General features: G+C 42.9%; 1 protein-coding gene across 1 annotated transcript; it reads right to left on the bottom strand.

The window, feature by feature from the left end:
* Positions 1 to 732: 732 nt before the first annotated feature.
* On the bottom strand, positions 733 to 24,126 carry emc2 (ER membrane protein complex subunit 2). The gene is made up of 11 exons (XM_068570522.1): positions 24,078 to 24,126; positions 23,188 to 23,301; positions 20,818 to 20,882; positions 18,309 to 18,394; positions 16,457 to 16,514; positions 11,876 to 11,961; positions 11,543 to 11,602; positions 8,029 to 8,110; positions 7,660 to 7,770; positions 5,932 to 6,036; positions 733 to 1,401 (listed from the first exon to the last, which is right to left on the bottom strand). The coding sequence occupies exons 1-11, from the start codon at positions 24,115 to 24,117 to the stop codon at positions 1,315 to 1,317; spliced, it is 894 nt and encodes a 297-aa protein (XP_068426623.1). The 5' UTR covers positions 24,118 to 24,126; the 3' UTR covers positions 733 to 1,314.

Raw genomic sequence — 24,126 nt, 5'->3', positions numbered from 1 at the left:
TTGGTTCCGCCAGAATGGTGAGGCAAATCAAACGCAGACGCACTCGTCCACTGACCGAGGCCAGAGAGAAATAAAAACTGGAGCTTTCCGCACTTTGAGCTGCTGACCTCTCTTAATTGAAACGCCGTCTTAAAATAAGAATAAAAGAGAGGAAAAACTCAACACTTAAGTTTTCCATCAGCCAGAGTGTGAAATCAAGAGACAATTGCCACGACTTAATAAACAAAAGAAATGGATGGAACCGACGACTTTGGGCGATCCCTCGAATTGATTCAGACTCAATACTTGCGCCGAGCAAATTGAGTGAACCACAGGAAAGCGACCCAGCCGTCTCACAGCGCTAAAACGCCTTTCCGGGCATGAGAGTTCAGATTCACGAATGCAATGTTTTTTTTTTGCCTTTCCGACTTGTGGCGCGTAAATTACTGGCAGGGTTCTCGGAGGCTCCGTAAACTGAAATGACAGAGGTGTTCTTCAGCGCACTGAAGCTGCTTCAGCTGCTGTCCAAGGTAATTGAAAGGCAGGATTTTGCAGCTGGAATCACTGGGAGAGATGCCCCTGTCGTTAACACATCTGCCTTCACAACGACAAATGTCTCTCATCCTTCTCCAGGATAATTATAGCAGCTTCAGATGGGACAATAAGTGTCACTGCTGGGTGCAACATGACCTGAAAAAACAAACAAAAAAAGACGACTAACTCTACTGCTACAAACACCCATGGAGGAAAATGTTATTGGTAATCAGTTCTACTTTTATTAAGACATTTTGATAGATTAAACAAAACAAAAATATTAGATCAAGATGTTTCATTTACAGATAGCACAGAAACAGTAAAGGACCTCAGTGCAGACAGGTGGAGTCTCCACATTGTCGTTATAAATAGCTCTTACTGTACAGCTTATCTTTCCTGGGCACACAGATATTGCCTCGATGTGGATGTGCTAATTAGTGACGTGGGTTAGAGATGATCCTTAAAAGACAGCATGGGATGGACACAATAATCCAGTTCCATGCGGAAAAAAAAAAAAAAAAAATCACAGCTGGGTTAACACTAAGAAAAACTAAAATAGTACTTGGAATTTGTTGTTGTGGGTTCCAGATGGGTAGGGAAAGCTTTGCACTTGAGTAAAATAAATCTTCCATTGTCCGTGTCATCAATCAATTACAAACTTGAAAGGAAAAACAAAAGGGGGAAAAAAAATCTGTGAAGAGATCCGGTTCTGGTCACATTGCAAGGCTTATTTGAGCTGCCATGTCTCTCTGGGTGGCTGTGTGTTAGCAGGAGGGTGGGGGCGGCAATAGACGAGCACATCTAGGACATGGTGATCTGCATGGACTCCAGCATCTCCTCTACCGCCTTCATGGAGCATTTGCTCTCCTTGGTCCCACGACCGGCCAGCTGCACGACAGAGAAGGTGGAAGGCAAGCGGGACAGACACACAGAGAGAGAAAGAGAGAGAGAGAAAGAGGGAGGAGGGGAGAGAAGAGAACATCCGCTCATTAGGTCTCGCTGCCAAACACACTTAAACACAGCATCTGAGAGGCCGTGATAACCTCATCCACCTTACAAGGAGTTCGCAAAGCCAGAAAAAAAGAAAAGAAAAATGCTCAGAGAGGAGACAGCGGTTTTTAGATGTCATTGGTAAACAGGCTGCGCAAAGTCATATAATGCCACTAATCGTCTGTTTTTTTTTCCCAACTGTTGTATAAGTGCCATTTTAGATCGTGGGTGTGAGTGCCCCGAAACAGGATGCCCACATGATTAGTTCACTTCCATGGCCTCTAGTACGGGAGTACGTAGCACTCTAATTTATGAACTATGTCCATGGGGTTTCGCAGGAAGTGCCGCAAATGATAATCCACAAGCACGTCCAGGACTACTCATGCGCGCACATACAGGCACACACTTCCTCCCAATTAAACTATGCGACAGGCGATGCGTCCCCTCAGAAAGAATACCAAAGAGAGGGACAACTTCCTTAACCGTAAGGGAGGCGACGAGGGTTATAATAATGGGTTTGTCCTTACTTCACCCACATTTCAAGATTTTACATAAATCTTTATACTATTATTATTATTATTATTATTATTATTATTATTATTATTATTATTATACCATTTACTGTCAAAATATATTTTACAGTAAATGTATCAAAATAATGCCTGTTTTAAAAATAAAAAAATACAATGAAATGTGGTTTGCATTTGAGTCAGATGCAGGTTTTCACAGTTTGGCTTTTCCCTTACCTTTCATTGTAGTTACTATAATGTTAAAACACACTTTAAACTAGCTACAGTATTATTTATTGCAAAAGTACGACTCTAGTATTCTACAGACATTTCTTAGAGCTAAATGCCAACATCAGCGTGCCAACAAGCTAATGTTCAGCAAGTGCAATGTTTACCGTGGTCACCTTAACATTTTGCCAATCATAACTAATGGGCTTGAGGGGAAGGCCATTAGTTTTGCAGATATTTGATCAGAAACCAAAAAAACGGTTATCCTGATGATGGCGCCAGATGAAAAGTCAGAGGATCATCAAAGTCATTACAATGCGTCACAGATGTGTCAGCAACTACAACACATCTAAAGACAGCAAAGGACAAGCAAAGGGGGGAGGGTGGGGAGGGGGTGCAGCATTGCAAGTGTCCTTTCAATTAAACCATTATGAAAACACTATTACCAGCCAAAGGCAAGCAGGGGATACGGTGTCAGTGCTGCCTCTGGGCAAGCGAGCGCATCCCTGCACGTCCTCCAAAGTGAGAGATGAGCTCCTTACGTTCAACGTAAAGCAACGCCAGGAGGCATTTATCAATTCAACCTTCGGCCACGCTCGGGCCTCTGCAAACAAATAGGAACAAACTGCAGCCGAAACCTAATGCCGGTACTGCATTTCCATGGCTAACGGTTGTTGTTTTTTCCCCCGCTTCCTCCTTTGCCAAACTCCATCTCAGTCAGACTTAGCAGTTGGCCAAGGTGTGCAATTGGCTGCGCAATTTCCAAGTGTGACTCATTCTTCTACATTTAGGGTGTGTGTGTGGTGGGGTAGCTATAATGATCAGTGCATTTCATTGCCTCGCTGCCTAATGCGCCATTACCCCGGGCCCGGTAGTCAATTATCTCCCGAGCCTGAGGTGAGACCACCACATTAACTCCTGCCCTGCTCTACAGCAGTAGGAGCAGACCAGACAGCCCCACGTCTATTTAGAACATCCCATAATAGAGTCGTGACGCAGTGAGAGCCTGTGGTCCGTGACAGAGGAGCTAATCAGAGAATCTGAGAGGAGATTCTGGGCAGGAGGGCCGGCCATGTAGCGCTGCTTTGAAGCCCCCCCCCCACCGCATCAATAACCCACACATCTCCAGGTCTTTTACATGTTGACCGACCCCGCAGAGGTCATTACATTTCGTTTTAAATGGGGCTCCCAGTGACTTGTGACCTCTCGCTGACGTCTGCTCCCACTTGCACTCACCTGCCCACCTTTTTCTCACGCTGAGGTATGACAATCACCAGGTACTGAGGCCTAATAAAAGTGGACGACTGACACGAGCGGCGCTTAAAGAAAAGTGGGGGCTCATCAATCAGCAAGCACAAGCTAGCCTGCAGCTGTCTGGCGGAGGCCCACACTGCTGCTCCCTTTTAAAAAGATCTCAGAAGTAATTTAAGTGGAGGTGGGGAGGCAACCTCACACCTCGTCATTTCACTCATCTTACATAGCCCCCCCCCCGCTCCCAAAAAAAAAGCAAATGCACAATGCCAGGTTTGTGTACACATGCTGTACACACTCACCGACGAGTTGAAATCCCAGTGTAACCTTACCATCACCAGGCAACCAAAATAAATACAGGAGGTTGTAGATGAGGGCAGGGCATCTCATTATGCTCAGCAGGGGGTTGAACACTGCACACAGTCAAAATATTTTAACACTTGAGCCACTTGTCCACTGGCCTCTTATGTGGAGCTGAAGGATTTCAGTTCATTGTTAAAACTGAAACCACTTTCCTCTCGGCCACTACAGCAGTGTGTAAAAGTGATGCTCGCATCAGCTTCCTGATTTAAAAAAGGTGCAAGATCAGAGATTGGGAGCCACTTCGGTCTCGGTAAATTATTTACAAGTTTGAAGGATAAATATGTTTCCATTGTTTCTATAAAATCATTGCAGATGTTCATTTCCAACTACAATCTATGCCCATTAAGCTATTGGTACAAAGAATCACACACACACACAATAAGTGTTATGGAAGAGCTTTGACTTTTTCCTTCAGGTTTGAAGTAATATATATATATATATATATATATATAGTTATATACAAAGTTATATTATAATATTCCCAATTCCATACTTATTGAATGTACTCGTATACAGAAACTACCAAGAAAGGATTCAAAACGCAGTTTGAATGATAAATATGAAACGTTGTGTAATTGGTGTCATATGTCGAGAGAAAAGAAGGTTGATTTACAGACGGTTTCAGGATTTCTGGCTGCCCTGTCAAAGCCCGATGCCTTCAACCCTTCTTATGTTACACTGGATGCTGCCGACTTCTCTCCAAATATGATTTTCCTTTTTCACACTCTGTCCCTCTGATTTATGATAAAAAATAAAGTTAGCAGTTTGAGGTGTTCATCATGTCTCCTGCTGTGATCAAAGACTTCCTAAGACAGCGAGCTGAGCACAACGATCAAAGCCGATGGCGCAGTGTGGACTGGACATAAATCGGGGACTTGACGAATCTTGTTGACCAAACCGCCACCTACATTTTGCCATTAATCAAGGAGATCTGTATCTGCAAACATATGAAGTGTGAACCTAAACAAAACAAGCTGCACCTCCTCCACCATGACATTCCACTTTAAATCAAACCTGAGGGAACAAGTTAGAGCTTCTTCCATGACACCTCTGCAACAGCCATGTTACTCACAAGCACACAATATTTTCTCCCCTCAATAGAGCCGTCAAACTTGTCCAAGTACTCAAAGCACGAGGTGCGTCTGAAAGGCAGGATGGCGGCGTGCGGTAAAACGAGGCCTTTAGAGGCTCGGCGGGGAGCCGCTCAACAGATACCCACACATGCTGAGCAAGGAACCACTTATTACACGTTTAACCGCCGTTGCCCAAATAAGCAACACACATGCCAAGTGAGATTTATATTTGATATGGTTTTCTACTTGTGTTGCTATGACAAAGCAGAAACTATTTTAGTGAAACCATGTGAGGAGATCAGATGTAATTTCGGAGAGACTCCAATCAAAATGTCCATGGTGATTTCATATTAAATGTATGCTTAGTTAAGAAACAACATTGAATTGTATCAATCAGGCTTTTGAATATGCAGGGGTCCACCGAGGTTCAGGTCAAAGGCACTTCAGGGTCACTGAACCTCACGTTGAGAACCAGTTATCTGGACGGCTCTCTGCTACAGTTTAGTGCGATTGTGGTCCTCGGAGGAGCAGCCTGTGGCTCGGCGAGAAGCTCATCTGCGAGGCCGGGGTGTGGAATAAAGTCTTTGCAGACGTTGTGGCCTTAAATCAACACATTAACAGTAAATGTACCCAGACACACTGAAAAGACACTCGGGGGCTGTTATTACAACACTGCGAGTCGAAAGCCATCCTTCAGGATCACTCCGCATTCTGGGGTCTTTTGGTGGTTGCAAATTATTTTCACATTCTATGCAAATGAGGGGATTTCTGGATTTTTGGATGTCTGGATGTTGTGTGCAAATAAGCCAACCAAAAAAAAAAAGAAGAAAACACAACAGAAGAGAAATATGATAAGTGGTTGTGTCTGGCGGAAAGAAGGGGCATGTGAGGAAAACTTAGATGTTTTTTAGTAGAAGAGACAGACGAGACGAGACACGAGGATGAGAACCACATATACCAAGAAGACGGAGATCGCGCCTCACGACAATTGTTACACGACTCACCTTATAGGCTCTATTTATTTGCGTGGCAGCCCAGGAACCGTACTTCATATTGTCCTTCTTCACCTTGGCACTAACTTTTGGACTGGCAGCGATGTGGCTTGCAGACTAGAGAGGAAAAAGCAAACAAGAAAACGGGAAGAAGTAGTAAAGGAGAGAACAGGGGAAGGAGTGTTCTTCTATCAAAACTTGTTGAAACAGCAATAAAAAAAAGCGTAATTGAGATGAATGTGCAACCGCTCTTACCATCTACCACTCCACTAGTCATTGTGGCAGAATGGAGAGAAAAAACAGACCTTGGCCTGATGACACAGGAGAAATCATTCACGGGGAGGAAAAAGTGAGTGTTTTAATGCTTCATGCGTAAATTGTCACTTAACGGGGCCTAATTTCCTCCAACACCATCGATTAACGGCGATAAAAAGACCTTGTGTGTCTTTATAATATTTTTTACTTTACTTTTTTCAAAGCAGCACAGTGAGAGGGGCGCTGTGTGAATCATGGTCTCTGCTTGCCCCGACAGCTGCCCTACGAACCACAAATCCCATGTCTTTCCCATGTTCCTGCCATCATCTCCACACAGCAAACCCCAGAGGGCTTATCCTGCATGCACTTCAAAGCCCTCCCAACCAGCGTGCTGAAACCTTAACTACACACCAATCAACCTTTTTTTCTATCAAATGGTTTGGCCCCTCGATTTTTTTTTGTTAGCATTTTCTATATTCTTGACTCAAGAGCAACCTTAATTTAGATTTTGTTAACCCAGACAGGCTATCCCCGAATAACTGTGTGCACTGTTTTAGGGGGGGGATCCCCATGCAAGTGTTGTGAATAACTAACCCACAACCCGGCTGTGGTTGGTGCTACCGGGTCTTCTGTCCAACTGACTTAGATGGTGCGAGGTGGTGGTGAAAGTATCCTGTCCTTTCACTGAACTTCTTGCACCTGTCAAGACCTGGACCACCGAGACTTGCTGACAATCTGCAAAACACACCCTCAAGACAGACCTGCGACCGATAAAGAATAAACTCCCGCCTGAAATACCCCCGGGTGTTGGCGGATGACTTGTCAGGAAACGGTACAGGGTCTGCTCTGTCTCAAGCCGAAGGTGAGCGTTAACAGAAGCGAAGGTCTTGGTTTCGACCCTCGCCCTGCGCCTCCTGTACTCCGCCTACACCTCCTGAGTGCTTTCAGAGGCAATGAGCTGCTGTGAGGTGTTTGGACTACCTGAAGAATCCCAGCGCTGCACAGAGGGAAAACACTAGGCCCCTCTGTGTTGAACCGGCTTCCCCCTCTCCACCTTTCATTCCCCCTGCTCCGCTTCGTTTGTGTTTTTATGTCGAGTCTCACTTACATATGATGCATTGGCACCAGCAGACAACATCCTGTTTAAACAAATATGTAGATTAAAGGGCCGTTGGGCCAAGACTACAATCAAACTGGCACCTGGTTGGATAATTTGCCAGTGACAAAAATGCTTGCAGCAGTCGTACAGCTCTCGCTTCCTCCCTGTACTGCGCTTTTCTTTTTACTCTGCGACTACTTTATTTATTTAAGTCATAAACATAAAAAGTCAAACCAAAGGGGTGTTATTACTAAAATAAAGAGCTCCAGAGGGGCAGACTTTTCCAATGTTGGAGTTCACCATCTGAGTCAGCAGTGAGATGACCCGTCTGAGAGCCGCTAGTCTGTTTTTGTTTTTTCTTTCTCTTCATGCAAAGCAGTACTCACCATGTACAGACCAAACAATGCCCTCATGTTTCGGTTGTTCAGCCTCAGCGCCTGCGCAAAATACTTCCTGGACAGCTCCAGGTTTTCCAGTCCCCCCTGAGTGTACTTCACCTGTATGGAGGAGGCATTAAACACGGACAATAAGCTGTGCTTAAGGGCAGCGCAAGCAATGAGGGCATGACATCTGAATAAGCAACACATGACAATCCAGTGTAAACACATCTCCTTTCATAGGCCTGTATTCCCAGTGACGGTAAGTATGTGTCGGTGTCTCTCCGTTTTACAGAGAGGCGCCATTCACGGAGGGTGAACATTTATTCCACAGTTTGCCCCCATTCTCGATGACGGACATCCAGGACGGGCACCTACCTCAGCGTACTGCTCACAGTACAAGTGATTGTGAGGGTTGGTCATCATCAGCTCCTCCAGACAAAACGCAGCTTTTCCATAGCTGCGGAAATGACAAGGAAAACAGGGAGCCGATTGATACAGCTGTGCATGTGTCATCCTTCAGCTAGCTCAACTGTGAAGCGCAACATCTACGCCCAATAAACTTGCAGGTATAAATCTGGATTGGTGTGCGGTTCAATTGACATGCAATGGACTTTAAGCCTGGAAATCTGTAAAGATCCACAACATGACATAACAGTTATTTACAAGGTTATAGTAAAGGTTACCAAGTCCACACAGCAAACCAAACTCAACGCCTAACTAGTGTAGAGATAATCTGCACTCCTCTGAGGATCAATCCTGTCAGTCCATTTTTTTTATTCAGCCTTTAATGTGTAGTTAACTACCTTCCTGAGGTCAGCACTACAGTAAGAGCTGGCACACTGTGCCTATACTCAGATGAGATCACTTCTCAGCAGCAGACTGCTGAGCTGTTGACCTCACACTAATCTGCCTGCTCCTCCGCTTCTCAGACACAGTTTCCCCTTTGCAGGCCCAGGCCAGCTGAGATACAGTATATCATTGAACACAAAGCCATAAAACGTCTGTATGCCGAACAAAACAGAAGCCGATGTGCACAGGCAGAGCTACCAACAGACAATGGGGCTGGCAGCCCATCAGCATATCCCAACAGTTCATTAATACCAAGCTTTCACTTCTAAACCAATGTCTTTTTTTTCCTTTGTGAGATTTTACGTGTTTTTGAACAGCCCTTATCGATTGAAAGTAACACCGATGGACGACTGCTTGCAGCAACAGACCTATTGTGGAGGGAAATGCTGAGATGAGTTTTTGCAAAAACCAAATGGTTCAAAATGTTGCCCGCCAGTCTATTTTAAGAGAGCCATGGTAACTAGCTGAAAGATTAACAGCGTAAAAGAGAGGAAGGTGGGGGACAGAGAAAGAAAGAAATAAACAGGGGGGGAAGGGGTTTAGTGGATGGGGGGTAGATCAGAGAGCTTGAAGGTTGAGGGCTGCTTACAATTACCACTTCCTCTCCATAAAGACTTTCAGATGTTCATGCAGTGGCCGTGGCCTGCAACAGATTGCGCTCCATCAGCCCTCGACCAGAGTCTTGTGCCAGAGCCTCACCTCTTTTACTCTTCCACAAAGCCATCTTACTCTACCGTCAACACGCCGCTCTCTATGGCAGCTCCCGAACTCCCTCTGTACCACGGTGCTCGAGTAACGTTGGAGCCTCCATCAAGAGACTGCGAGAATCCTATTTGTTTTTGTTTGGAGGTTCGTAAAAACCATCAGCATTGGGTCCCCCTCCCATTTCAATACCACATTCTGACTGCGTTTAGAGCCAAAAATGGACTCCGACTGCGCCAAAGTAAGTTTAAAAAAAAATTAAACCATTTATCCTGTAGTCTGGATGACTTGTCCAATTCTGTCAGTCGCGTAGGCAGGGTCAGACTGAGAACCAGCAGCAGATTCCGACAGTCGCTCCGTGCATAACAGACAAAATAATCCCCTGTCTAAACACCGCTGGCATGAGGATTGTTTTAACAGTGTCAACTAGGGGGCTATTAATTACGTTTTTAATGCGTTAACACTGATGCCTGCTGTAACCCCCAACAATGGTAGTGGAGAGACACACTGCTTTGTATATTTTTAGCTTCTAGGGTGTCGTGCAGTGAGGGGAGGAGAGTTTATTTTCTCTTCCCCGCTTCTCCACCACCCTTCGTTTTCTCTGGATTGGAGGGGGGGGGGGGGGTAGAAAAGTGCCACCACCTTCTCCTGGGAATCTCACAGCAAGTGCTCTCTCTCTCTGGCCCCTGCTCCATCCCTCTGGAAAAGAGCGGCGATAATGCCTGGCTATCCGGAAGGAGGAGGAGGAGGAGGGGAAACAGGGAGTTTGTAATCCAAAATAAAGAAAACAAAGAAAAGAAATTGACACGCCTGTAGATAAGGGGCTGTGGGAGTGAATGGTGTGATATTAGAAGTGTTGGGATAAGCTGGGAGATAATCCGCTCACCCCTGGATTTCCTCTGGCTACTACAGCAATAAAGCCTCCGGGACAAAAGCATGAAAATATCCAATAAGTAGCCTTCTCACCGCGCTACACATTCCTACTGCCACTGCCCTCGTACCGGAGCAACCAAGCAGCCAGCGTGCGTGCGCGCACACGCACACACGCGCACACACACACACAACCCATAGTTCTACAGACACTGCTTCACTTACGTCTGAGCCCCAGACAATTAAGGGGGGGATAAAAGGTGACACAAACAAAATTATCCCCCCCCCACCCCCACCCCCCGACGATGCCCTTGTCTGTCTGGCCATTCTCCTTGGCAACTGAGATATCAGCGGGAGGCTATGGAGGCTTTTCTGCTCTCATATGTAGGAGAGGGGGGCTTAAGACTGAAATCCTATTAAACTACTCTTATGTGACAAACATGGACAGGGCTCCATTCAGACCCCTGGCTGAGTTAGGCATCTCACCGCCTTCCATTGTGGCCATGTAACGGCCCTTTGGAGATCAAGCCATCAGTTTGATGTGAAGCCCTGTTAAACTGGCAGATACATCTCCAACATATGGCTGCCTTACTGGAGAAAGATTACTGGTTTTCAAGGCACTTCCAAAACACAACATCTGTCATTTTAGGAGTTCACGCACACCTCAAAAAAAAGAAAGAAAAAAGGAACAACTTCACATGCAGCAGATACACCTTAAAATTCAATATCTCTCTCGATCTCTCTTTCGACAGGCAGGATGTTCATTTACTGTTTTGCCAATTCACATTCAAATTAGTTATTTTGGTGAAGTTGAACATGATGACCCCATGCAAACATATTTTGACTGATACTAGGAAAAGCAATGACGTTTCTTTGTTGGTTCAACCGTTTCTTAGGTCAAGCGAGTGTGTTTAAACAGACAATGGGCACACAACAGGGTGAATACAGCGCTTATTTCCTGTTTTTCTCCACTTTGTATGCTTTTACTCCATTGAGATATTTACCCTTTCTACTAAACTATATTCTACTATTTTTCTATGTCTTGGTTGTTTCTTAAATTTGTTAAGGAATCAATAATGCAGAATACTTAGCTAACCCTTGTATCACCAAAAGGTGTTTTTATCCTAAAACTGTAAATTAAGAGGTCCTGTTTAAATTGTCTTTCAGTTCAAATTGGTTATAATGGCAAAGGTCAGTTACAACATAACGACAAATAATGTGGGCTTTTGTTTCAAAGCTGGATATTGAATGTGCAGGCCGAAAAGTTCCCCTTCTGTCACATTTATTAATGGTCTACTCCTGAATGGATGCACGATTTAAAGCTTGATAAAAAAACATTTGAATGCACTTGTCGACAGTCGTTTAAAATTTCACAATTGTGTTCCATGCCATTCGGAAGTGCAAAGTAAATCGCCTTCAGCCTAACAGATTTGAAAATAATGTGCATTAAAAAAAAGAAAGTATTTACTCGTGTTCGTTGATGTAGAGCTCTGACAACTCATGCCACGCTTCTTGATCTCCAACAAACCTGTTAACAAAAAAAAAACAGTAACTCCTCCTCCTACACAGTACTGTACATGAATTGTAAAACAAGGAATGCAGTTGTGAGAGTGATGTAAAGATGCAATACAATATATTATAACGACAGTCATCCAACCGTCAAGGTAGGAGAAACAGTCTGCTGGTATTTCATGCACAAGTCGTGCCAGCTCAACTGAAAGCAAACTTGGTTTTTAATTAAAATAAAAGCCAGGGCAGGAGGGGGTGCCTGACCCGCTCCCCCTCTCTTACAAACACTCACTGCTCCAAATACTCATTGAGCTCCCGGATGGCTTCAACGTTCTTCCCCTGGGCCTTCAGTATGGAGATCTTGCGCTTCCTTGCTGCCTGTGGAGCAGAGAGTAAACAGGATTAGGAGCTCAGCTCTTGAGTGTTTGTCTGAAAGAGGGGGGTATGAGTGAGTGTAAGAGTTGTGAGTTTAAGTGTGTACATTAGCTTCTTTTCAGCGCACCACAATCCTGTTCCAAGCTTCGCTGCGAGAATGAATCACTTCTGTATGATGAATCAGCATGAAAATATATATTTTTAAAAAGGACAAAGGGTGCTGACACATTTGACACGAACGCTACGTTTGGCAAGTCAATTTGTTTTTATTGCTGGGGAACTCAACTGAACATAAGCCTAACAAGACATGATTGGAAATAGTTAGTAGCGACATCCAACGGGAGATGGACACACATGAGTCCGTGTTTGGGAGTTGGAATAAACTCAGTGGCTGAGATAAAGTGGTGAGTCATCACCTAACCAAGTGGGGAAAATGGCACACTCCCTCAAACCCCAACACCCGTCTTCCTGCCGGCACGGCCCGCATCTAGCGCTCCACCAGTCCGACTGACATCAGCTGAAAATTGCTTTCCGCTTCGTTTTGATGTTGGAATGACCTTAAGATGGATTAGATTCTCATCAATCTGTATTAGAAAGTATTACTCCTGCTGCTGCGACTTTTCCAAATGTTTTACTCCCCCCATACCCTCTCCTTTTGGTAGTAAGTGAAAACCTTAACAGGAGGCTGCCGCTCCATTAGAAGCACACTGCCCTGCCACAGCCCATTTTATTTATGGACTGGCACTTGATTGAGTAGGTCTTCCTCTCCTGCACTCCTAACCAAAGCCATTGAAGGCTGTGTGTGAGTCATGTCTAGGGGGCTGTAAATTTGGGCCTTGTCTGACACTGCCATCACAAGAAATCCACTTATCCATATAGCTGGGACAGCGTCCTGCGGAGAGACTGCAGCCTCAAGCAATATTTTAGGTTCAAGAGGGGAAACCCCTTACCCCAAAAAAGACACACACAACAACAACCTATCTTGATAAAACCATGGATACTAACAGTGTTACAATAAATTACTTCTACATATTCCTATATCTTACTTTACAAACACACTGTTCACATCTATAGAAGTGTATGTATTATCAGTGTGGTCTAATGGCAAATTGAAAGTAAATCATTGAAATGTGTTATGAAGTTATCGCGTAACAATGAAACAGTGAACGGTCAACCCCCATTCTTTATTCTTTTATGTCCGCCGACGATGAAAACAAAGATCACACCATTTCACATGCAGTGCGTTTCATCCGAACTTGATGCTCTGCGAGATTCAGGAATGTATACTCACTTCAGACTAAATTACAAGCATCTGGGATCTTTCCTCTTACAATACCAAAAAAGGGAAGCAGATTTATTTTTTTTTACAAAAAAACACTACATTGAGGTTGAATGGGGATTTTTGCACTTGTGCACTCTGGCCATCACCACACCCACCTCTCTTCCAGATTTTTTTTTTTTTCCCCAGATAAAGAACCACTTGGGGCTCAAAAGAACATATGGAAGTTGGTAGCCCAGAGAGTCACACAGCACTTTATTAAATGAGAGCAATTCCAAACCACTCCTCTCTCTCTCCTCCTTTCTCTAACTAATGATCCAGAAAAACCTGGCAGTGGGTCTGATCCCTCTGTTGTCGTGATTCTTTTTTAATTAGCGCTCTGAGGAGGCCTTAGGAGTGAGTTGTGGATTATTTACATCACCCCTGGCTCTTTGCTATGACCTACCGCAACCTCCCTTTATAATAAAAACCATCACGGCAAGGGTGGCACATCTAGTACTGTACGTACTTGGAACTGGATGGAAGAAAAAGGGGAAAGTGAGTGTGCAAAAGACGGATCCATACAAGTATTAATGTCTCATGGCGCCATTAAAGATTTGTTTGCACATGTGCATAGCAGTAATAGGGGAAGGGCGTGGCGATCAGTTACAAAAATACAACAACAAAAACTAAGTTGTCACATACATCAAACTCCATCATTTCTTTGAATTTACTTCACATTCATGTGGTCAAACAATTCTGAATTGGGGCTTTGAATATCAGACGACTTGATCCAAACAATATCATCTTGTCCTACTTATGAATCTGTAATTGCTTATGATGTAGGTCAACCTCAGGAGTTGCCTACGTGGCCTCAGTGGCTTATTTAAGAAATACTAGCTTTATATATTGAACAATTAGAGTGAAATGAGACGTTGGAATTCAGTATTGTTGCAATCACAGAGCCAACTAAATGATTAAAAAAAATATACATATATAAGAAATTGGTGCATCCTCAAATGTAAATGTTCCAGGTAATGCACAATTTAAAATGCTCACACAACGAAATAATAACAATTTGAAAAAGGTGAAAAAAAAATGCATTTACGCACGCAGACAATAATTTTGCCAGATCATTGCTGTAGGTATTGGAACGTAACAAGAAATGGAAGGGCTAAGAGTTTGAAACATTTTTTGGACGCCGCCATGGCAAAAAAACCTTGAGCAATTTTTGTTGATTCAACAATTTTGGTTAATGGGTACCACATCTATTCCACAGCCTGTAATTACAACAGCTCAGTTTTCAATCTCTGCTTCGCATGCTGGGATGCCTTGCAAGTCTTCCTTGTGGTCGCCAATTTTCCGCCATTTCTCAGGCCCACCCCCTGTCCGATCCCTTGGCGCATGTTGGAGGACATGTAGGGAGGAGGTAGCCCTCGCTCACAAGACAGGTGACCCTAAACAACGCCATCATACCAGCCCTCCACCCGCCACCACTACGCACATGTGGTGCGAGGATTGTGGGGAAAAAAAGGTTTAAAGGTTAACATCGCAGAGACAGAAAACCAATTTGTCTGTTTTGTTCCATTTCTGGCCCTGGGTTTGACTGACAGGCTCCGCTCGCTAGGGTGGCTGTATCCAGCATGCAGAGACCAGGAAACCGACCAGTCCCTTTCCGAGGATGTCACTGGAATCCCCAGAAGACCTGAGCCATGTCAGGGAGGTGCCCTGGGATTCACTGAAATTACAACTCCCATTGTCTAAAAAGTGGTTCAATGCGTTTCAAGAAAATAACGTAGATTTGTGGCTTTTTCTTCAATCCCTTGTTGCATGACTGGGATATAAGTATATATACAAGTATTCTCTGCAAACATGAAACAGTGGTATTTTCATCTCACGCATGGCAGATATCAAGACTTGAGCATAAATTGAGGAAGTAGACGAGCGTACAAGTGTTTTTGCTTGTTATTTATGCCAATGAGAAGTTCTGTGGCATTAGTGTTTGGCAGCATCGCCATTTTTTTGACAGAATCGATACTTATTGGACGCTTTGAAATCGTATGAAAAGAACTTGTAATTGTACTTCTCGGACAAGATGCATTTTGAGCACAGATTTTGCATTAAAAATAATAGGATTCGTTGACTAGACCGCTCCTGAAGATTCAGTGTAACTGAGATAAGCGTGAAAACAGTCCTGTCCTTTGTTGTAAGCAGACATGTTCTTAATAAAGTAAGGCTGTAAGAGCAACACGATGGGAGCAGCTGTGGCTTGATAAAGATGAGGAGGCTATTCCTTTTTGTTGTTTTGCCACAGTGAGAGCAGGCGAGGTGGGGGCGCATCGGAGTGACGTAGCAATTTTAAAGACTTTCCAATGAGTCTTTCATTTGTTTAAAGAAGACAACGAATGATGTGCAGAATCTTCGCATGGCATCCAAAGCACAACGCCTATGCTGTTTCTGCAGCACTCTGCCAGCTGAGAGAAAATGTTTAAAACATCTAAAGTGATCCACATGTCAGCATGGCACAGGAAACTTGTCGAACATCTTTGGGGCGAGCGGTATAGCCAAAATAAACAAGGTCATGGTTTCTTTTGAAAACCCCTTTAAAAGATTTATTTTCTCGCATGGCCACATGTCCTTATGGAAACAATTAACAGCAGGTACATGATGTTTTGGGTCGGCGGTTTGGGATTGGCAGAACACTGGCTAAACATGCTTCTGAAAGTCATGTAACAGAGGTGAATGGTAAGTCGAGAAGATAGCGAGCAGAGGGCTTCAGAGAAGTTGAATAAAGAGTTATTGAGGGCTCGTCTGTTTCAACAGCGTAGGACACAGCAGACTTTGCACCTGAAGCCGGTAGACGGCAGTGGAGAAGGTGGGATCGGAGCTCGGCCACGTTCACCCAGGGCGGGGGTCTGAAAGGCCCAGTAAATCACCATCTTCAAAAGACCAGACCTTTATTTACGGTTTACTTCCACCAAACATGTCTGCCACTGACTAAGAGCATGAATCACCCCCCCACCCACCTAGCCCCTTCCCTTAAACACTTTGCAGTTGTGTGGGTGAAAGGCTGAGGAGCACTGTGGTTGAGGTCAGAGAGGCCAAGGGGAGTTTAACTTAGCAAACTCACACTGCTAACACCAAAGTGCCTCGGCAGATTTAAAGCCATTCCCAAAAAAAAAAGCGGAGACCACAAAGCTGAAGGATTTCTCCCTTTCTTGACCTCCTTCTCAGTCTTACCGTATTGGTGGGGTCGTCTTGGAGAATGGCTTCATAGTGCTTGTTGGCTTCGTCGTATCTTCAGAGAAGAGAGAGGGAGAGAAAAGAATACACATTAGTTTTTTAACCGATTCCAGTCGCCAGTCGGGAAAAATTAGGCGGTGGGAAAATCAAACACAGTTCAAGGTAATCAAGTTTCTGTATACAGCATGGCAGGTTCCTATGATTACAGTGAGGCTGTGCAGAAATCAGTGGTGATCTAAAGGGAAGAAATAAACACTCATTTAAGTTTAGGTTGCTGGTCACACGGCCGACATTGCTAGGGGTTTATATCGCTTCACAATGACTCATGAAATCAATACAAACAAAGCGCCTTTTTGGAGATTGCATTTTGATTTGATTGTATCCAGTTGGATTCACCTTTAAACAAAATGTTGCTGCTTTTACATATGTCCAGATCCGCAGCTAAGCTGTTGGTTCAGTTATCCGTCTCTTGGCCCATGCAAGATACCACAACACACACACACACACGAACCGGATAAGCAACCATATCCAACACAGAGCGCCTCAAACTGTTGGACTGAGCCCACATGATTATGTTTAAAATGGAAATTTATGAGCTGTAAATATCAAATCATACGGTAAAGAAATCTGGGAATAGGAGGTATGTGCACTTCACTTGTCATGTCAAATCAGGCACTGAAGGATGATTTTATAACTTCTTTTTCTCTTTTTTCCCCTATTAGGGGCAATCTGCAACGCTGACGTTTTACCAGCCAAAGGCAGAGTTCAGTGATCAGAAACTTTCCCGCCCACCGCCTGCAACAGACAGAAGCAACTCTGGTTCCCATTAGCACTGAGACGCCCCACTTCCAGCGCTGCTGCTTCCCTCACATTCACTTTATTACTCAGCCACACTTTGGGAGATTTCAGATGGCACCAGGCGACCACTCATGAGCCACTTTGATTTGCTTTATTTATTTAGGAACTGTGTGTGTGTGTGTGTGTGTGTGTGTGTGTGTGTGTGTGTGCGCGCGCACATGGGTGGAGGGGAAGGGCCTTGTTGTTTGAAGCCATGTCATTTAAGTGTAGCTATGTCTGCTGCCAATTAGATCCCAGTGTGCAGTTTATTTAATCTGACAGCGCTGAAGCAATCACTCTCAATTATCACATAAACTCTGAAATAACCGATAAACCAGCAATGGTGATCCGGGTGGGGAATGTGAGCGAGGTAGTAAACAGATTGGAGTAGCATTACTTGGGCTCAGAACTGACTAAAATACCACCCGTTCGTATTTCCTGCTCATGTGCTCCATTATGCTTACTTTTTCCTAATCTGCAGATTCACAAATAAAACGCATCATATATTAAAAAAAAGGGGGAGGGGGGGAACTTGAGATTGTGGCAACATGCCACTGTTTATGGTGCCGACATACTTGCGGGGCTGAAATCAAAACACAACAGGAAAAGAGTGCATGAAAAGAAGGAGGGGCAACGAAAGGGATGAGGTGTAACGAAATAAGGAAACATTGGAGAAACAGAAACCTGAGAAGATTGAGGGACCCCCAGAATAACAGTGGGATCCGACCACTTCCTTCCCGAAAATCCCTAACTCAGGCTTAAAGGCCACAGGACTACCCTTTGCTGAACCTTTCCTCTCTCCGTTCTTCTCCAAAGGAATGCAGGGTGATCCAACATAAACACAACCAAAACACAAGCTACACACACACACACACACACACACCCAGAACATTGTACCGGTTAAGATCTGCGAACAGTTTCTTGCCCCCCAAACCTCCTTAAGAACCAAATATAACAGGAGCTGAGCAAATCTTTTTTGCCACTTCTGCAGCTTTTGGTACCTGATGCTTACCTTTCCAAAGCTTCCAGCCTCATGCCCGATAATCGCTTCACTCTGTGGCTATCTGGAAACTGCTTCCTTAGTTCCTGTAGACAGGTCTGCAAACATGTGGGCAGAGGAGAGAGAGACCAATTATAGTTGGCTGCAACTAAAGTTTATGTTACTTTCTAGCATGCACATGCGCACACACACACCTGCACGCTTGCCTTGAAAATGTCAGATTTTACCCGTTAAATACAAACTCAATGACTAAAAAATAGGGCTGAACGATTAATTGCATTTGCAATAATATTGCGATATGATAAAACAAGATTTTCTAAGCGCAACTACAACGCAATTACAACGTCATCACGTGACGCGAGCGAAAAAGTAGAGAACGAGGCTGCATCAACTTTTTATGCGGCCCTTTAACTGCCTTGAACTGTCTCAAGTGAAAAAATGTTTACATTTTCAATAAATTACTATCTTCGTGATAATTCAGAGATATGGTTTCAAATCTGTCGGAATCAGTAGACGTTCTACTTCCTTATCCTATTTTTGCATCAAAGTAGGTGATTCACTCAGCGAGATATGAGCATTCTCCACACCGCTGTGTAATATTATACACACACAGCTTCACTGTGTGTGAAAGAGAGAGAAGCAGGCAGTTTAGCCTGAGCCGAAGCTAGACTGGAGAGCATAGCGCAGCTTCACAGCCTAAAGGATACGATACCAGCAATAAAGAGGACAACGCCAATAAAAGGGATCCATTGGAAAATGGGTAAGTGTATTTACTGAAATTTGCAATAGCATATTTACGTAGTAACGGGAACTGTAAGCTAGCTAGAGCTGCTGCTAACACGGAGCTAGTGATAGCAAGCTAACAGGACGTAGATAGCTTCAGGGTGTCTATGAGCCTGAACAGTGCATAATAAAATATTGTCACTATCCCCGTTAACTTTCTTGAAGTGAACTTAGTATGTCTAGTAGTGTTAAATCTCTGTTATGGGTTTGTAAGAATGTAACTACTGTTATCTTAGCTTCTGCTAACCGGAGCTAGCAGAAGCATTTTTAGCTTGTGCCCTGACCATAGATGGCTCTCTGTTAGCTTAGCAACGTTAGCACGTAGCATTCGTTACGTGACGGTGTGTAATTGTTACTATCTTTCAGTGAACTTATATCAACTATTAGTGATGTATTTTACAGAGAGGATTCACAGCTGCTTGGGTCCAGAGGACAACATACAACATTTGCAGCAGGCTCCAGTCCGTCTCTGCAGATCACCAGGCCACACGCAGGCCACTAAGCCAGCCACGGCTCATCATCCCCAACATATAATAATAAATTTGGTTTCAGACATTTATTTACATGTGTCTACCATTTTATTCACATATTCCACTACTTTTGTGAACCTAAGACCTTTTGGTAAAACAATTTCTAGCACCGAAACAGTTCGACCGCATGAGTAAAGGTATGTTTTCACAAGAGATATGAATAAGTTTCAAAATAGTATATGTATTTTTCAGCTTTAGGGCCATAATATCACTTTACACGTGTGCCTTAGGGCACAAAATAGAGAGAGAGCGATGTGTTAATTAGTAATTAGGAAGTTAAATATATACAATTATTAAAATCATTCAGTTTGTTTTGTTGAGAAAAAGAGAGGATAAAATAAAAAATAAAAAAACATATATTTAATAGCAATTGCAATATTAGGAGGGGGGGGGGGGGGGGAATCGCTATTATCCCTACTATCCCTACTTAAAAACATTGTCAAAAGGCCAATTTCAGTCTTTGATGTGATAATCTGCCATTCCTACCGTGTCCGTTAATTGTTAAGCAACCACGTTTACTATCAAAAAAAAAGGGGTGGGGGTGATTGAGGATGCCTTAGCACAAAGCTTGTATTTGCTTGATAAGAGTAGAGGAATTGTTACTCACATTCAGCATTATCCTGAATGAGATGAAAAATTATCTGCAGTATCTGCATCAGATGAAGGCTGGTCCTTTTGCTTTTACTTGCTGGCAGCTGGGATTAAAAAGATCGCCAACAGGCAACTCATTTCAATGACCGAGTCCTGTCTGTTCTGTACTCGTTGAGTCATTATTTGCCCGAGGGAGTTGTCACATCCATACTGATCGGAGATTAATCCTTTCAATACCAATGATCTGTTGTCTTTTTATATATTTTTTAAACCCCAGGGAGATTTTAACATTTTCAGAGCTGTGAATACTTCAAAATGTAAACACAGAAGCATCACATTAAGCTTTTGGATGGCAAGTAAATCCTGAGGGAAAAAATTAGTTGAACTCCATAAAACGATGGCCAAGTTCAGGTTTCATTTTTTTCCAAAGTACAGATGAAGTAATACCATTTGGCCAAATTAAAAAATAAAATAAAATCAGATTTTCACATTTGGCATTTGGCAGAGGTGGCTGCTGCAAAGTAGGAATGCCTGTGAGGAAGTGAACGATGGCTTTTGAAGCTGTAGGGTGTAAGGAAGAGCGGTACAAAAATAAAATTTAAAAAAAAACAACTTACCAGCGCCAAGTCATCTCGACTGCAGTCCAGCGCTGCAATCATCACCTGCTCATAAATAATCCATACTGGGCAGAAGAGACAAAGAGGACAGTGTTAACGCCCTTTCCATTCCACTGTCTGCTGTAACACGGCAAATTATATATTGAATCTCGCACTTGACGTCGCAACTTAATAGACCGTCCCCTAACAGCTGCACGTTGTGTTTTCTACTCACACAAACAAACTTCTATGCTGTGACTCAGCTTGAAAGTCAATTCAAAAGAACTTGCCCAATTTCATATTACATAATAATACATTGATCTTAATGCTCCATTTACCATTTTCTATGTATGAAACACATTAAGGACAATATTAAAAAAAAAACCTTACAAAAAAGTAAAGCTTGGACAGAACTACAATAATAATCATGAATGCAGGACCATTACAGTAAACACCAAGTGATTTCCAATTGATCCCATCTTACTTTCAGACTAAAGTCAAAACGAACTACTTATACTACTATGATAGTCATAAAAGTGATTTACTTTTTCCAAAAAAAAGGATATAGTCCCAAGTTAAATCAGATGAAAGCTACTTTGTAGTTAAAAAAAACAATGTTGATGCTTTGTGAAACCAAAGTAGCTGATTGAATTCTGTAAATGTGACATGTTGTTTCTCATCCCTCCCTCTGGATAGTGTGACTGTGGTAACAGTTACTGTGGTTCACATTAACATTACACTTTGACGTAACATTGTGACACTGATTTAAACATTATGCTGTCGAGTGGTTCACATGAATTGTTCCAATTAGCGATGTCTGCTTTGACTATTTTCTGCTCTGTGACAGTTATTAAGATTGTTTTTGGGAAGAGATTTCATGGTTGAATATTGTCAAATACATGTTTCTCGAGTCATCTCAAACAAGGTTAAACATTTCCTCACAAATATATTTATTGTACTTGTGGAACATGGCATGTGGAGCGCCATCATTAACCGGTCAAAACCATTCCTTAAACATGTTTCACTTGGTGGTTAGCTATAAAAAATATATTAAAATGTTTATCCATTCAGTCAACTGGACTATTATAACATAGTGACTAATAGCCTGGGTGCGGAAGCCAATTAATGGAATTAATACAACATGTTAGACGGACAGCTGACAAGCAAACTGTATAAAGAATAATAAAATCCAACTCCGCCCAAATGTGGCAGGTTATGCCAAAACAAACAAATGCCTCGAGTTTTTCTTGACTTTAATGATTCCAACTCTTGTTTTGATAATTGCCAACTCATTTCACAGCCAATTTAAGAGCTGGTTTCAATAAATCCATGGCATGTTAAGTGTTTATCCACCTCTTTTGAGGACTGTATGAATCATAATGACTATGGGGAAAAAAGGAGAATAGGAAGGACAGTACTGTAAGGGAGATCATGACCTTTAATACGTTTATGGTAAGTACAATTTACCCCTGCTTCAGAAATAAAATCTCAAGAAACTCTACCCAGTGCATTACGAGGCAACAGACTATGCATACTATTGTACCTTTCACACCATTACAGTCTTGTATCCATGATTACAGTAAGTCTGAAATATTCTCTGCTTTTACTGATAATGTACTTTATGAAGTTGCCTACTCATCTAATACACCAAAGCAAGTTTAAGAAAACTGTAATGCTTTTCCAAGTTAAATATCTTCCCTTTCTCTGTGAGAAATCTCCTAAATATCTGTTTAATGGAAGTAGATCTTGTATTGCTGTACTTGGCTTTTCAGCTATAGCTGTGTTTTCATCATCACATAAAACCTAAAATCCTGTTAATGAAATTTCCAAAAGAAAAATGCATACCACAAAAAGAGGAGAGAACCAAATCGAGCGAGCAGAATATTGCACACTTGGAGCAATCATATCTCACAAAGTTGTCCAGATGAGCCCACAGTCAATAACATTAGCTAGGCTGTTTTCTACAGAGGCAGCGAATGGTTTTCGGAAGCTCACTCTGGGAAAAATGTTTTGAAACTTTGAACAGACCGGCAGATTGTACTCATTGCTTACTTCTATTATATGCCTAGAGCAGGTCACAAGGAAATGACAACAAGCTGTCTGTTGTGTTATTACCAAAACAGTAGGGTGTCTCCCTGGACACCCTACTGTTGTGGGTTTGGGATAAAGGCTACTATTTCCTCTACTTCAGTTTGTTAACAGTCCCATGTTTAATGTTGCGAAACAACTGAAGTCGTGCAATTTGTTGCCTAATCTAATTTCTAATGTTCCATCTCAACAATGAGCCTCATCATATGGGTTGGCCAAAAGCTCAGTGTGACTGCTCGCTGAAGAATTATTTTTCAATATGTTAGAATTGTGCACTGATTTATGTTGTCCGGACACACTTACCATCATCCCCCAGTTTAGATGAATGTTCACTAATCAACTCTTCGCCAACGTCCACAATTTGCTCACTGTTCCTGCAGTTATCTTCTCTCCATTTACGCAGCTTGTCTCTCATCTCTGTGGAAACCATATTGGCAATTGTGATCTCCATCAACAACGGTTAGACAAAAAAAAGAAATACGTATCATTTAACTTCGTGATTATTTCCGGTTATTACATGAGCAATACACAATTTGGGATAGGAGTTCGAGCAAGACATATCTGAAGCTTCACTGTCACGTGCAATATCGCTTCTCCATCAACTGAGCCGATGGAGGTGATCGCGGTGACGTTAATAGGGCTTATCAGACAACCACAAATGCACGTTAGTGCATATTATAGGATTATCCGAGAAGCAATTGCAACTTTTACTCCTGTCTGTGCTACCGGTGCGCTCGTACACAGACAGGATGGCACTGACATTACAGCTGTGTTTTGCAGGAATCAGACATTCATTGTGACTCAACTTCCAGCTACGCCGTTAGCTGACGTTAGCTGATGCCGTGACTGTGGCAAGCACGCTACTGACGTTAAGTGGTTATATGAACGCAGACCAGACACCGCTCGACGACACAGCTTTACTTTGAACGCACCTTTAACACTGCCGAAAACTAAACTTGGCAAGGATGTGCTGACTACGGGTCTACTGTGTGGATAAATACAGTACATCAGCTAGCTATGCTAACTAGCGATAGCTTACTTTTGCACACGCCGACTTGTTAGAACTCTCCCTCGTGCTCTTGCACAGTAAACATATGAATAAAATAAAACCCATAACACGCGCAATGCCTTTAAAAACATATATACAAGCCTCATTGTCACTTGAGGAGAATCTAAATTATCTTTTGTCTTACCTTCCCAACCCACATCGTACATTTCTGATATCGACGCCATCTTTTTTTT

This window comes from Clinocottus analis, unplaced genomic scaffold, assembly GCF_023055335.1.
Source record: "Clinocottus analis isolate CAN_PGR_092001 unplaced genomic scaffold, fCliAna1.0.p SCAF_9, whole genome shotgun sequence".
Classification (NCBI taxonomy): Eukaryota; Metazoa; Chordata; class Actinopteri; order Perciformes; family Cottidae; genus Clinocottus; species Clinocottus analis.
Note: the sequence above shows the minus strand (reverse complement) of the source record. Positions and strands in the feature narration are given on the sequence as shown.

Excerpts from the sequence above, each read along its gene's own strand:
- emc2 (XM_068570522.1), bottom strand. The coding sequence starts at position 24,117 with ATGGCGTCGATATCAGAAATGTACGATGTGGGTTGGGAAG. Across the intron at positions 18,395-20,817 it reads GTCGAGATGACTTGGCGCTG|ACCTGTCTACAGGAACTAAG; the intron begins GTAAGTTGTTTT and ends ACATGTTTGCAG. Across the intron at positions 8,111-11,542 it reads CTCTACATCAACGAACACGA|CTATGGAAAAGCTGCGTTTT; the intron begins GTAAATACTTTC and ends TCATTTCCGCAG.